This window comes from Labeo rohita, chromosome 8, assembly GCF_022985175.1.
Source record: "Labeo rohita strain BAU-BD-2019 chromosome 8, IGBB_LRoh.1.0, whole genome shotgun sequence".
Taxonomy (NCBI): Eukaryota; Metazoa; Chordata; class Actinopteri; order Cypriniformes; family Cyprinidae; genus Labeo; species Labeo rohita.
In genome coordinates this window covers 7,761,561-7,774,319 of record NC_066876.1, presented here as the reverse complement: position 1 = coordinate 7,774,319, position 12,759 = coordinate 7,761,561, and the positions used below count along the sequence as shown (strand labels likewise).

The 12,759-nt window shown below is 37.6% G+C and overlaps 2 protein-coding genes across 5 annotated transcripts in view; both read left to right on the top strand.

Annotated features, from left to right (window-relative positions):
* ogdha (oxoglutarate dehydrogenase a) overlaps positions 1-2,813 on the top strand; it is a 41,810-nt gene extending 38,997 nt beyond the window's left edge. For all 4 annotated transcript variants that reach the window (XM_051116617.1, XM_051116616.1, XM_051116615.1 and 1 more), the window contains 3 exons: positions 1,165-1,328; positions 1,408-1,562; positions 1,650-2,813. In XM_051116617.1, the coding sequence (XP_050972574.1) occupies positions 1,165-1,328; positions 1,408-1,562; positions 1,650-1,770 (440 nt within the window). In that variant the 3' untranslated portion in view covers positions 1,771-2,813. The remainder of the gene's footprint in view (positions 1-1,164; positions 1,329-1,407; positions 1,563-1,649) is intronic.
* Positions 2,814-5,004: 2,191 nt separating this feature from the next.
* On the top strand, positions 5,005-11,166 carry ppiaa (peptidylprolyl isomerase Aa (cyclophilin A)). The gene is made up of 5 exons (XM_051116694.1): positions 5,005-5,173; positions 8,307-8,337; positions 8,418-8,506; positions 10,515-10,687; positions 10,780-11,166. Exons 1-5 carry the CDS (start codon positions 5,105-5,107, stop codon positions 10,910-10,912), a joined length of 495 nt encoding a protein of 164 aa, XP_050972651.1. The 5' UTR covers positions 5,005-5,104; the 3' UTR covers positions 10,913-11,166.
* Positions 11,167-12,759: the final 1,593 nt, after the last annotated feature.

The window sequence follows — 12,759 nt, the reverse complement described above, 5'->3', positions numbered from 1 at the left end:
ATTTAAAGTGGAGAACTCAAGTATGTATGTAAACATGTAATTTAGCACAGTTGTAAAGTACTTGAAAACCTTGAAAATGCACCTTGAAAGTGCTTGAAAAGTGCTTGAATTTTATTTTGGAAAAGGTATAAGAACCCTGCACATATTTAAGAAATTACAGTGGCTGTAGCTTTTTTTATAATAAAGAAATTGCCAAATATTAAAGATTAAGTGGACATTTGAATTAAATGTTGAGTCAATATCAAACACTGATTAAATCATGCAGTAAAGTGTAAAAACAATCGTCAGGCCGTTGGCACCCACTGCAGGCATTTGTTATGCCTAATGAATTAAATACATTAGCTCTATTGTTTAAAATGCATTATGTATTTAAACAGTTTTGTTAAATAAAATTAATTAAATAATGATTACTTGCTTTTGATACTTTATTCACTATATTAAATAATTGTTGCCTCATTGCTATTAAATATGTATTTTAAATCATTTTAAAGGCTATTGTTCAGTTAGTTCTATTGTTATTACTACCAAAAAATATATTGTAATTATCTGATTACTCGATTAATCGTCGGAATAATCGACAGATTACTCGATTACCAAAATAATCGTTATTGACAGCCCTAGTCACTTCTCACCGGAGCTTACGCTACACCTACATCCTACGTCATCCGCCATGCCACTTTCTCGTGAACACGTACGACAGTTAGTGGAAGCTAGAGATTACGGTTTATAAAGTTTTAAATATGGGTATTTTTCTTACTCAAACGTATCAATTCACTTCAGAAGTCTTTTATTAACCCCCCAGAGTCGTGTGGAGCACTTTTTGTGATGGACTGATGCACTTTATTGGACTTCAAAATCTCGACACCCATTCACTACCATTATAAAGCTTGGAACAGCCAAGATATATTTTAATACAACTCTGATTGCATTCGTCTGAAAGAAGAAAGTCATATACACCTAGGATGGCTTCAGGATGAGTAAATCATGGTTGAATAGAAAAACAACAATTCTGAAAGAACGTTTTTAGTGTGTGCACTGGGATTATATTTTTTCAAATAAATGCCACTTATTCACTGTATCATATACAGCGAATATAACATAGCAGCAAGAAAACGTGCATAAAACAACACTTGTAAACAACATTATCTGTGTGTATCTCTTTAGGCACTCATTTCCAGCGCGTGATCCCAGATGATGGACCGGCAACTCAAAACCCCTCAGGGGTGAAGCGCATAATCTTCTGTACAGGAAAAATCTATTATGAGGTCATGCGTGAACGCAAAACACGCAACATGGAGGACTCTGTGGCCATCACTCGCATTGAGCAGGTACCACCCTCTTCAGAAGAACATCAGCAATGCTTGCTTGCTTTCATTTTTGTATGATGGTCTGATTCTCTCTCCCCAGCTCTCTCCTTTCCCGTTTGACCTGGTAAGGGCAGAGACCGAGAAATATCCCAATGCTGACCTGGTCTGGTGTCAAGAGGAGCATAAGAACCAAGGATACTACGACTATGTCAAGCCCCGCATGCGCACCACCATCAACCGTGCCAAGCCTGTCTGGTAAACTCTCGTCTTCTCATACAGAGTCGTGAGACACCAGGTTCTCTATATTTTCACAGATCGCTCACTCTGTGTTTCCGTGTGTAGGTATGCCGGGCGTGAGCCTGCCGCCGCCCCGGCTACTGGAAACAAGAACACCCATCTTCTGGAGCTGAAGCGTTTCCTCGACACTGCCTTCAACCTGGACGCCTTCAAAGACCACGTCTAAATCAGTCCTTCAGTCCACAAAGAAAACGAAAACTCACAAACACCCCATTCACCCGGCAACCAAATACACTACACCAAACCTTTTCATTCCTAGAGAACAGCGATAGTTTATCCAACGCGTTCAGGTTTGCAAAACACAATCTCCGTCCTATACTCACACTCTCTCATGCATGAATTCACAGGGGTTTTTTTTAGTTAATATTGTTCATTTTAAGCCCAACGCCAAATGACAATAAACCACAGGAGATACAAATTCTCTTTCTTAAGCATAACAGCACAAATGTTGATTTGAATAGACCTAATGTATTTTCAACCAAAGCACAGCTTCAATTACTCCTGTTACTCCAAACCCGTTTTCCCTAAGCTTTCGTGTAGGGTTGTTGGTATCCCAATTCTCAGTGGCTTTAATTTGAATGTTTGTGTTTTATTTTGTTTTTCTTTATTGATAATTGTGGGCTAAATTCAGAATAAGAGAGAATATTGGCACATACATCTGCAGTGTCTCATTAGTGGGCAAAACTGTAAAGAAAGTGGTAGAAATGACACTTTATCTGTACCTTTGCACTGTTTTCTGCTAAGAAGAAAAAACGGTTGGTTCTCTCAAGTGGATGATGTTGCAGTTGTATGATTGTATTTATGTAAAAATGACTTTGTATTCAGAGGAGGAAAGGCTTGGTGTCAAAATCAGGACTGTGGAAATTATTTTGTGGCACCTTTACATGTATGTGCCTCTGCTCTGGTTCCGTATCATTGTCTATAGATGGCACTGTATGCTCGGCTAATCGGCCTGGTGCAGATAAAAAAAAAACCTTTCAGACGTGTGCCATACAACCCAACCTAGCCGCAGGAACATTTAATATGGCAAACAAGACAGAATTACACCCGTTTGTGGTCGCTCTTTTAAATAGAAACCGATGACATCATTTTGGCGTTATCAAAGAGAGAGAGCAAATGATTTTATTTATTTTGTTTTTTTGAGGATTAAGATTCTGTCCTCACAACGGTTTAGCTTCATACAATAAACTCATTATCTTCTCAAATGTTTGAAGTTGTTCATTTATTATTAGTTGAAGAAACCGGATTGTGTCGATTATGTGAAATGGCATGCGATTTCTGAAGAGGACACAACAATCTTGTGAACTCAACAATGATTTAAATGAAGTGAAAATAATCTAACGTAAACGTTTACTGCATTGCAACATTTAATTATTTTTGTTTTATCGAAGAACACAGCTATTGAAAATTATTTATATATTATATTATGCAATAACAAAAATGTATGGTTAATATAGTTGAGGTCAAAACTTTACATACACCTTGCAGAATCTGCAAAATGTTCATTATCTTACCAAAATAGGAGGGATCATACAAAATGCATGTTATTTTTTTTATTTAGTACTGACCTGAATAAGATATAGCTGTGGCCTAATGGTTAGGGAGTTGGGCATGTAATTGAAAGGTTGTGGGTTTGAGTCCCAGGTCCAGCAGGGATTGAAGGTGGAGGGAGTAAATAACCAGTGCTCTCTCCACTGTCAATAACATCACCTTTATTATTATTCAAACAAATTCTTTGGTTTTTCAGCATTTCTGTGTAATTTTGAGATCCATCTTTTCAAACAGGACAGCTGAGGGACTCACATGCAGCTATTACAGATGATTCAATCGCATACTGATGCTTCAGAAGGAAAAATGATTAAGAGCCAGGGGGTGAAAACTTTTTGAATTTGAAGATCAGGGTAAATTTAACTTCTTTTGTCTTCTGGGAAACATGTACGTATCTTCTGTAGCTTCTGAAGTGCAGTACTAAATGAAAAAATATGATTTTCAGGCAAAATAAGAAAAATGTACACATCTTCATTCTGTTCAAAGGTTTTCACCCCCGACTCTTAATGCATTGTTTTTCCTTCTGGAGCATCCGTAAGCGTTTAAACCTTGTGTAATAGTTGCATATGAGTCCCTCAGCTGTCCTCTATGAAAAGATGGACCACAAAATCATACAGTCATTGTTTGGAAAGGGTTCAAATACACAGAAACACTGAAAACCAAAGAATTTGTGGGACCTGAAAGATTTTTGTGAAGAACAGCAGGCGGTTAACTGTTCGGGACAAACAAGGAACTCATGAACAACCATCACTAAACAAAACAAAAAAAAACTAGTTTGCAAAAGTAGGTTTTGGACATAATTGACATTTGCGGGAAAACGGGGCCCCAAGAGCCCTAAATCACAGGGGGGTTTTTAGATTTGTCTTGACCCAAGGATTCCAAAAATGTAAAATTTTTGAGTCTAAGACAAGCGGTTTAGGAGTTATGAGCACTTGTGCGTTATGGTTCGCTATAGCGCCACCTATAGGCCGATTGGGCTGAGACTTCGATAGGTTCTCTCCCCAAATTGAGAGCTACCATCTGGCCAAGTTTGAAGTCTCTAGGACTTACGGTTTAGTCTGCACGATCAGTGTTACGGCAGAAAAATAATAATAATAATAATAAAAACCCTAACAATTACAATAGAGTTTCAGCACAACGTGCTTGAACCCCTAAAAAACAGCTGTGGATTCAGGTAACAAAACTATTAAGAATCAAGTGTATGTAAACTCTTAAACGGGGTTATTTTTATAAATTCAGCTTTTATTTTCTCTTGTGGACAATATGTAAATGTCATTTATGTAAAATATCCTATTCAGGTCAGTACTAAATAAACAATAACATGCATTTTGTATGATCCCTCTTTTTTTTAGGTCAAATAATCAACATTTTGCAGACTCTGCAAGGTGTTTGTTAACTTTTAACTTCAACAATATATTAACATTGTAAGTTCCGGTTAATAAAAAATCTGTCAAAATTACAGCTGAACATTTAATGGGGTCTATAATATCTCATATGAGGGGCCGTTTAAAATTGTGTGGGACAGTGAGGGCCTCAAATCCTTGGTTTCACTCTGTATTTTTGGATTACAGTACTAAAATCAATTACTAACATTTACTGCACGTGCACTCGATTGAAATAGCATCTAATCTCAAATAGGAGATGCACCTACAGGCCACATATCCTTAGTATTCCTTTTAAAGTATCACCCATCAAGCCACCTTCATGCCGCTTTTCCTAAAAGCGCGTGTCGATGGCACGTTCTTAATGAAGCGATTTCATTGGTTCACTATCGTGTCACTCAAAGCGTCGAAACGTTCTTATTGGACAGATGCGGCTTCATGACGTCCCTCTGCGGTAATTATATAGCTTAGCGGCGTTCGTTCGGTCTTTTCTCCACTCTAAGGCGGCCAGTGACACACGGTTCACGCGTTTCAACCGAGCATCATCTAAACGCAAAAGAAACTAAAGCCATGGCAAGGCCCAGAGTTTTCTTCGACATCACCGCCAACGGCTCTCCCATCGGAAGAGTGGTAATGGAGGTAAGTTTAGAAAGTAAATGTGTTCTTAATTTCACCCTTTTCTTATTGCAAGAATAGACAGTAATTTTCCACTCTCTAGACAGAGTGTTGACCTTTTTCTACAAGGCGTGCAAACGCCTTGCTCATGCGCTAAGCTACTATGTAACATGAATGCATGAATGAACTTATACATGAATATCCTTAGGCGTTTGGTATTTCTCCAAGACTCCGGTATTCCCTAATGCTTAACCTGGTTGTGCAGTTACCTGGCAAACCAAAGTAGGACCTTTAACCAAAGGGTGTTACACTTCCAGGCAAAAATGCTGGCTGATTACATTGCTATTTAAGCCCGTGTACAATTTTGTACGATGTTGGGAATCTATCTGTGTGTAGGGTTTTAAAGCTAGAGTCTATCGACAATACTGTACATTATTATTAATTTTCACAGTGACGCTGTTTATTTGCATAAACCCGTTATTTCGGTGTCAGTAACGTTAAGTGATGCTCTGCAAGTCAAGCGTCGCACTAGGCCGCGTTAACCGGAGCTTCACCTTTATTATTATTCTTTTTATTCCTGAGTGTTTCCAACAAACAACTTATTTCTCAGAAGAGTATCCACAGACAGAACGAATAACGACTTTGAGGTTCCGGCGCTTGGTTTGGGGAAAAAAACTATGCGTAAACATGTCATGCAGGAGTGCGCATTGAATGAATGGGCAGGGGCCGCTGCTCCTTTGTTTAACCCAGATTCCGTTAAGGCGACTTTATTTGGATCACAAGCCAAACTTAAGCTTCCCGCTCCGCTGACATTCAAACAACTGCGACTAAAACGGTTTAGCGTTTTTATGTGTGCTTAAAAGTCTGAAATTCCCTGTCTGTGGGAAGCGCATCCTGCAATCTGAGTCGAAAGATATTCTGGAAAGTTCGGTGGGGTGTATGGGGGGAGGGGAGGGGAGGGGAGTTTCCTCGCGGTCCGGTGGAGATTTCCATACACGAGCGGCTAGACTCGTGCTTTCATTACGGGTGGAGGTGTTTCTCATTTGAATTTGAGTATTAAGGCTCGGGGGTATTAAAGGCACGCAGTGTTTCACACAGCGCTAGTAAAAGTATATAATTTCTGAGCGGCCATTTTGGTTCAACGTTTAACGTCTAGTAAAACTCGGATATGTCACACTCGCCTGGTTGGAATTTCCTTTGAGCTCACAGAGAGATGCACCCCTACGCTCGGCCAAATATATAGCGTGAATAATATATAAATGTGATGTGCTGCTTGCGTTATACCTTGCATTCCCCTCCCTTTTGTTGGTCGTCCGCATTGTGGCGTTGTAGCTGGCAGCTGCAGTGCGGTGTAGTGATGGGCGCTTTTGAAGCACTGCTGGAGATTCGAATCCTTTGCGAATCATTTGTTTCGAACACAGTGGTTCGGAGCGAGTATCAACATTCCAAAGTCACGTTATTTCGGTCAACGAGGCTTCGTTACGTTTTAACTGTTACAAAATTCCAACGGTTTGCGTACTTCACTGCATCTCTGTGAACCAGTGAAGTATGCGAGTTCGTTGAGATCGCGAATCATTGAACCAGCGTCCATGTTTTTACCTAATATCGAATCAGTTTTGTCAATTTGTAGACATCTTTACCGAGACCTTTGTGTAATTGAAAGGATGATTAGTAGTTTATGGTCTCTTACTGGCCTGTTTCGGCAAGCTCTCGATAAAACAAATTTAAGACACATTTTATATACATAAACTTCTTATTTAATGGTATTTTATTGTTTTGATTGCATTTAATGTACTGTACTTTCAAGAGAGCATTTACATTGGGCTTGTAAAAGCTGTTTTGGTAAGTTTTTGTTGCATTTACACCGTTTTAACAGGGTTCCCACAAAGTGCTTGAAGTACTTGCATTTGACTTTTTTAAATTTGACCTGGTAAACCCTTGAAAATGGCAATATTCCTGAAGGGCAGTGTTGGGAAGGTTACTTTGGAAACGTAATAGGTTACAGATTACAAGTTACTTGATTTAAAATGTAATGAGTAGTGTAACTTTTCAGTTACTTTATTAATGTAACATTACTTTTAATTACTTTTTGATTACTTTTCTAATATTTTCAACTTGAAACATTTAAACCAGGCAGAGTTAACCTTACAGTAGCACTCGACACTGATTACTGTCAGACTTTCAAAATCCTTTATCACTTGAATTAAGATTAGAATAAGTAAGGGATAATATACATTTTTACTTTGTGATAACAACTGGCTGAATGGACATTACCTCACACAGCTTCTTGATGGATTATTTAGATGTTTCATGTCAAAATAATTAGACCCGAAACACTGATCTGAGTTGAAATATTTGATCACAAAGCTTCTATGAAGAAATCAGTTGCTAGCAAACGGCAAGTTCAAACTAGACATTTTAGTGCAGTCATACCAGTTTTATTACACAACATTTCACCGCATAAATAATTAAGTAGTAGTACTAGTTTGTTAGTTATCTTATAATCCATTACAGTGTACAAAAATCAACAAAAAAATGGCAGCAGTAGAGCAAGTCCACGATACCGGGATGACAAAACAGCTTTTTATGCCTTTTATTGTGATAGGACAGTAGAGAGATCACAGGAAAGAGCTGAGAGGGGAGCGGGATCGGCAAAGGACCTTGAGATGGGAATCGAACTTGTGCTATATGTCATAACAAAATCATAACATAAATAACTTCATAACAAGAAATGGTTTAATAGCTATGATACTGGGTTTGAAATCAAATGTTTGCATAGTTATGACAGAAAACACTAGCATCTAACAATGCCTTGGAAAAAAAAAGCTTAAAGTTTAGGCATAAACCCAAATAGGAAACAAAACAGTTATTGAATAAGCATGTGTCCTATTTTGTGTCCTATAAACTCCTGAAACATTGGTGTCACATTTTAGAGCAGTCAATGCAATTTATGAAAGAAGTCAATTAAATCTGTAAGTGGGGGTGAGTGGGTGAAAAAATTCAGATGTAATCCCCTTTGTAATCACTGGCATTTTTCAAAAGTAACTAATTTAATTACACTTTTTTTTTTTTCTCAATAACTGTATTTATTGCACTTGAACACCTTGCTGCTGCAGATGGGAATTTTAATGTGATGTTTTCCTGTTTCATTTAACAGCTGAGAGCTGATGTTGTCCCCAGAACTGCAGGTATTTATTCTTATTTTATTAATTTTTTTTCGTTCTTGTGTGTGATTTGCAGTGCTTATGACCTGTCTCTTGTCTCACAGAGAACTTCAGGCAGTTGTGCACTGGTCAGCCTGGCTTTGGCTACAAAGGATCCACCTTCCACCGTGTCATCCCCGGCTTCATGTGCCAGGTAAGAAAGATTTAGCCCTAAGTGCGAGGTCAGAAATTTCCATTTGGTGGGTCATGATTAATATATGATGTCCTCCAACAAGGGCTGGCCAATATGGCAAAAAATAAATCTTAATATGATTTTTTTGTTTTTGTTTTTGTTTTCCTCCAGAACTTTAGAATTGTATTTATTTGCTTATAATTTTTAGTCAACTTAAATCAAACTACAACATGATTCACGTAACTTCTTTATTAACCCTCTAGTTAAAGAAAATTATTTTCCAAGTGCACCACACATGTTGTCAACATGATGTAAATGTTAAACAAATCACTTTGCAGAAAAGATGCATGAACTACAACTAGATTGTGTACAAATGTTATACATATTCAGAAATAACACAAGAAAAATGCTTTTAAAAAAAAAACCTCAAAAATCAGGCTAATTTAAATTGACTTAAGGTATAACAGTAAACTATTACTAACTATAACTGTTATGTAAAAACAATGAACAGCAGCTTTCAACCAGTTACCATGATGCAAGCATGAAATATCAGACATGCAGTAGTAGTTCTTCACAGGTTTTTATTAGATTGTGCTGCTTTCCCATTTAATTTTTTTTTTTTTCTCCTCTTCTGTGTAAACATGGACGCGTTTGACTGTTGCACTTGCATCTTTTGCAGTGTCTCATGCATGATGCAGCATTATAAAAAAAAAAAAAAAAAAAAAAATTTCGCTTCCAATTTGATGCAAAGTGTCTTATTCTAACTTTTGGTAATATTTCTTTTCCAAAATTTTGATGTGTGTTTTTTTTTTTTTTTTTTTTTTTTTTTTAATTTAAATAAAATAAAATAATTAAATAAAATTATATAAGATAACCCATTCTCTTTCAGTTTAAAAGAAGTCCACTTCCAAAACAAAGATTCACATAAAATGTACTCATCCTCTTGTCATCCAAGATGTTCATGTCTTTCTTTCTTCAGTTGTAAAGAAATTTTTTTTAAGGAAAATATTTCTGCGTTTTAGAAATAATCTAGTGAAACGATTGGTTATTTTCATTTAAAAAAAATAATACAATTTAAATGCTTTTTAATCTCAAACGCTCATCTTGCCTTTCTCTCCCTGAACTCTGTGTATTCTGGCTCGAGACAGTTAGGGTATGTTGGAAAAACTCTGATCGTATTTTTTCTCCCTCAGCTTCAAAAATCATTTTAAAATCATCCTACATCACTGCAGAAGTCCCAACCCAGTCTTTGCAAAGTGAACATGCAAAGATGATCAAACACCCTTAACAAAAAAGGTAAAACAGCGATATAGGACGACTTTGAAGTTGAGGGAGAACATGAGATGGGAGTTTTTCAACATACCCTAACTGTCATGAACCGGAACAAAAACCGTCCAGGCAAAGTAAGAAAGTCGAGCGTTTGGTATTAAAAAGTATATAACTTGTATTATTTTAATTAAAATAATCGATCGTTTCACTAGATAAGACCCTTCTTCCTCGGCTGGGATCATTTACAACCGCATTTGGGATCGTTTGAAGCTGCGTTTAAACTGCATTTTGGAAGTTCAAAATCGGGGCACCATATCAGTCCGTTATATGGAGAAAAGTCCTGAAATATTTTCCTCAAACTATTTACAACTGAAGAAAGAAAGACATGAACATCTTGGATGACAAGGGGGTGAGTACGTTATATGTGAATCTTTGTTTTGGAAGTGGACTTCTCCTTTAATGCTACTTTTGCCTTTATAATAGTAATTTAATCCACTGTTCTGAACTTCCATTAATTATTTCATGGTATTCACAATGCTTGACTGTCATTCAATGACTGACAATTATTTAAATCTTTTGATAATCTGGTTTATTTCAGGCTTTTTTTTTAAGGTAGAAGTTTCTAAATGGCTGGTAACTTAATTTCAATAGCCAGATTAGCTGGTTAGTCACTTTCAAACCCTGTCCTGAAATCATCTGTGATCTTGTTTGTCCTATCAATTTTGCTGTTCGGTTCTAATCTTGAGATCTTTGGATACAGGGAGGCGACTTCACAAACCACAACGGAACTGGTGGAAAGTCCATTTATGGCCACAAATTTGAGGATGAGAACTTCAGCCTGAAACACACCAGTGCTGGCATCCTGTCCATGGCCAACGCTGGCCCCAACACCAACGGTTCCCAGTTCTTCATCTGCACAGCAGCTACTTCATGGTGAGCAAAAGCAATGCAAATGAACATGTCCTCTGGATCCATGCTGTGGAGCACCACTTCATGACGTTTTGTGACTTTTCTTTCTCCCTCAGGTTGGACGGCAAGCACGTTGTCTTTGGACAAGTTGTGGAGGGCTTGGACATCATCAGGAAAGTGGAGGGCTACGGTTCCAGCAGTGGAAAGACCAGTGCCACGATTGTCATCGCTGACTGTGGCCAGCTGTAAACACCTCAACCACTAACCTTCACCCAAACCCCTAGTCTAGTACCCCTCAGTGCTCCCTTTTCACAACTCCTGCCGCTAACCGCAACATTCCTGTCCGAGATCTACAACCCCTCCCCTGTATCCTTCAGTCGTCCATCTTTGTCTTTGACGAGTTGCCTTTGCTGTTTTGTTTTCATTTGCAAATGAAGTCCTGTAGGCCTATAATTTGTGTATCAAAGTCTGAAAATAAAGGGGAACAATGACATAAAACTTTACCTTTTTGTTGCATTTTGTCTCATTTTTCCACTTATGGAGTCTGAGTGCGTTTAAAGGAGAAGTCCACTTTCAGAACAACAATTTACAAATAATTTACTCACCCCCTTGTCATTCAAGATGTTCATGTTTTTCTGTCTTCAGTAGTGAAGAAATCATTATTTTTGAGGAAAACATTTCAACATTTTTTTTTTTTTTTTTTTCATGTAATGGACTTCATTGGCGCCCCAGTTTTGAACTTCCAAAATGTAGTTTAAATGCAGCTTTAAAGGGCTCTAAACGATCCCAGCCGAGGAAGAAGGGTCTTATCTAGCGAAACGATTTTTTTTTCTTCAGAAAATAAAATTGTTTACTTTAAGTTTAGGCTCTGGAATGCGCATCCGCGTCACTACGTACTATTGAATCACGTCGAAAGGTCATGCGGAACGTAGGCACAACTACAGACTCAGTGTTTAAAAGCGAACGCGCAAAGACTAAGAAAGTGCAAGTAAGTCAAACGCTGTTTACAAACAAAAAGGTACAACCATGTTGGACGATTCTGAAGTTGTAGGAGAAAATGAGATGGAGTTTTTTGCCGTACTCTACCTTTTTGAGCCGGAGTACACAGACAAATTTTGTTTTTGTTTTTTTTGTTTTTTTAAATGACCAATCGTTTCGCTAGGTAAGACCTCCTTTCTCGGCTGGGATGATTTAGAGCCCTTTGAAGCTGCATTTAAACTACATTTTGGAAGTTCAAAATCAGAGCACCAATGAAGTCCGTTATATAGAGAAAAGTTTTTTCCTCAACCATAATTTCTTAATGACTGAAGACCGAGACATGAACATCTTGGATGACAAGGGGGTAAGTAAATTATTTGTAAGTTGTTGTTCTGGAAGTGGACTTCTCCTTTAATATTGCTTCAGGTTAATGCAAGTCATGTTCATTGAGCTTTTGATGTTGATCTTGCCCTTTTCAGAGAACTGGCTGATCCAGCTCGCAAATCTGTCTAAATTTCTTCACTAATCCTCTAGGCGGTTTAACTTCCTTTGTGAATCCAGTCGCAGCAGTTTGAGTTAACAGACTTGCCCTCAGGCAACTAAATCTCTTAAAACAAGGCTGCTGTGTCTTAAGTGTTGGAATATACTACATGTTAATAAAAACTATGGGCTGAATGATTGTTTGAATTTATAGTTTAACTTAATATTGACATGAAGCCTTTTTTTTTTTTTTTTTTTTTTTTATAACAAGGAAAGAAATGCAGGATGTAACTTCACTTAATATGCAATTGTTGAATTATGGCAATTTACTACTTGCGGCAGTAGTTTCATGTGAGTGAAGTGTTTCTGGATTACTGTCCCGCCTTGTTGCATAAAAAAAATAAACATGGTGGCTGTCAGTATGTAACTTGATTATGTCCATTAAATGTAGTGCCATTCAGCGTAATGTTATTCCTATCTTTACAAGTTGTGATACCAGCCAGAACGACAGCTGGTAAATGTGTAATCTTAGCTGCGTGAACATTCGGTGCCAAATTAAAGTGACCTTATTGAACGTGTAACACAATCATCAGTGCCTGCTTGGCTTGTGAGGCAAATGCGTGTTTGTCATTGCGTCG

Bases quoted from the DNA above. Each gene is read 5' to 3' on its own strand.
- ppiaa (XM_051116694.1), top strand. From the start codon at position 5,105: ATGGCAAGGCCCAGAGTTTTCTTCGACATCACCGCCAACGGCTCTCCC. The intron at 8,338-8,417 runs GTATTTATTCTT...CTTGTCTCACAG, and splicing joins TGTTGTCCCCAGAACTGCAG to AGAACTTCAGGCAGTTGTGC. The intron at 10,688-10,779 runs GTGAGCAAAAGC...TTTCTCCCTCAG, and splicing joins TGCACAGCAGCTACTTCATG to GTTGGACGGCAAGCACGTTG.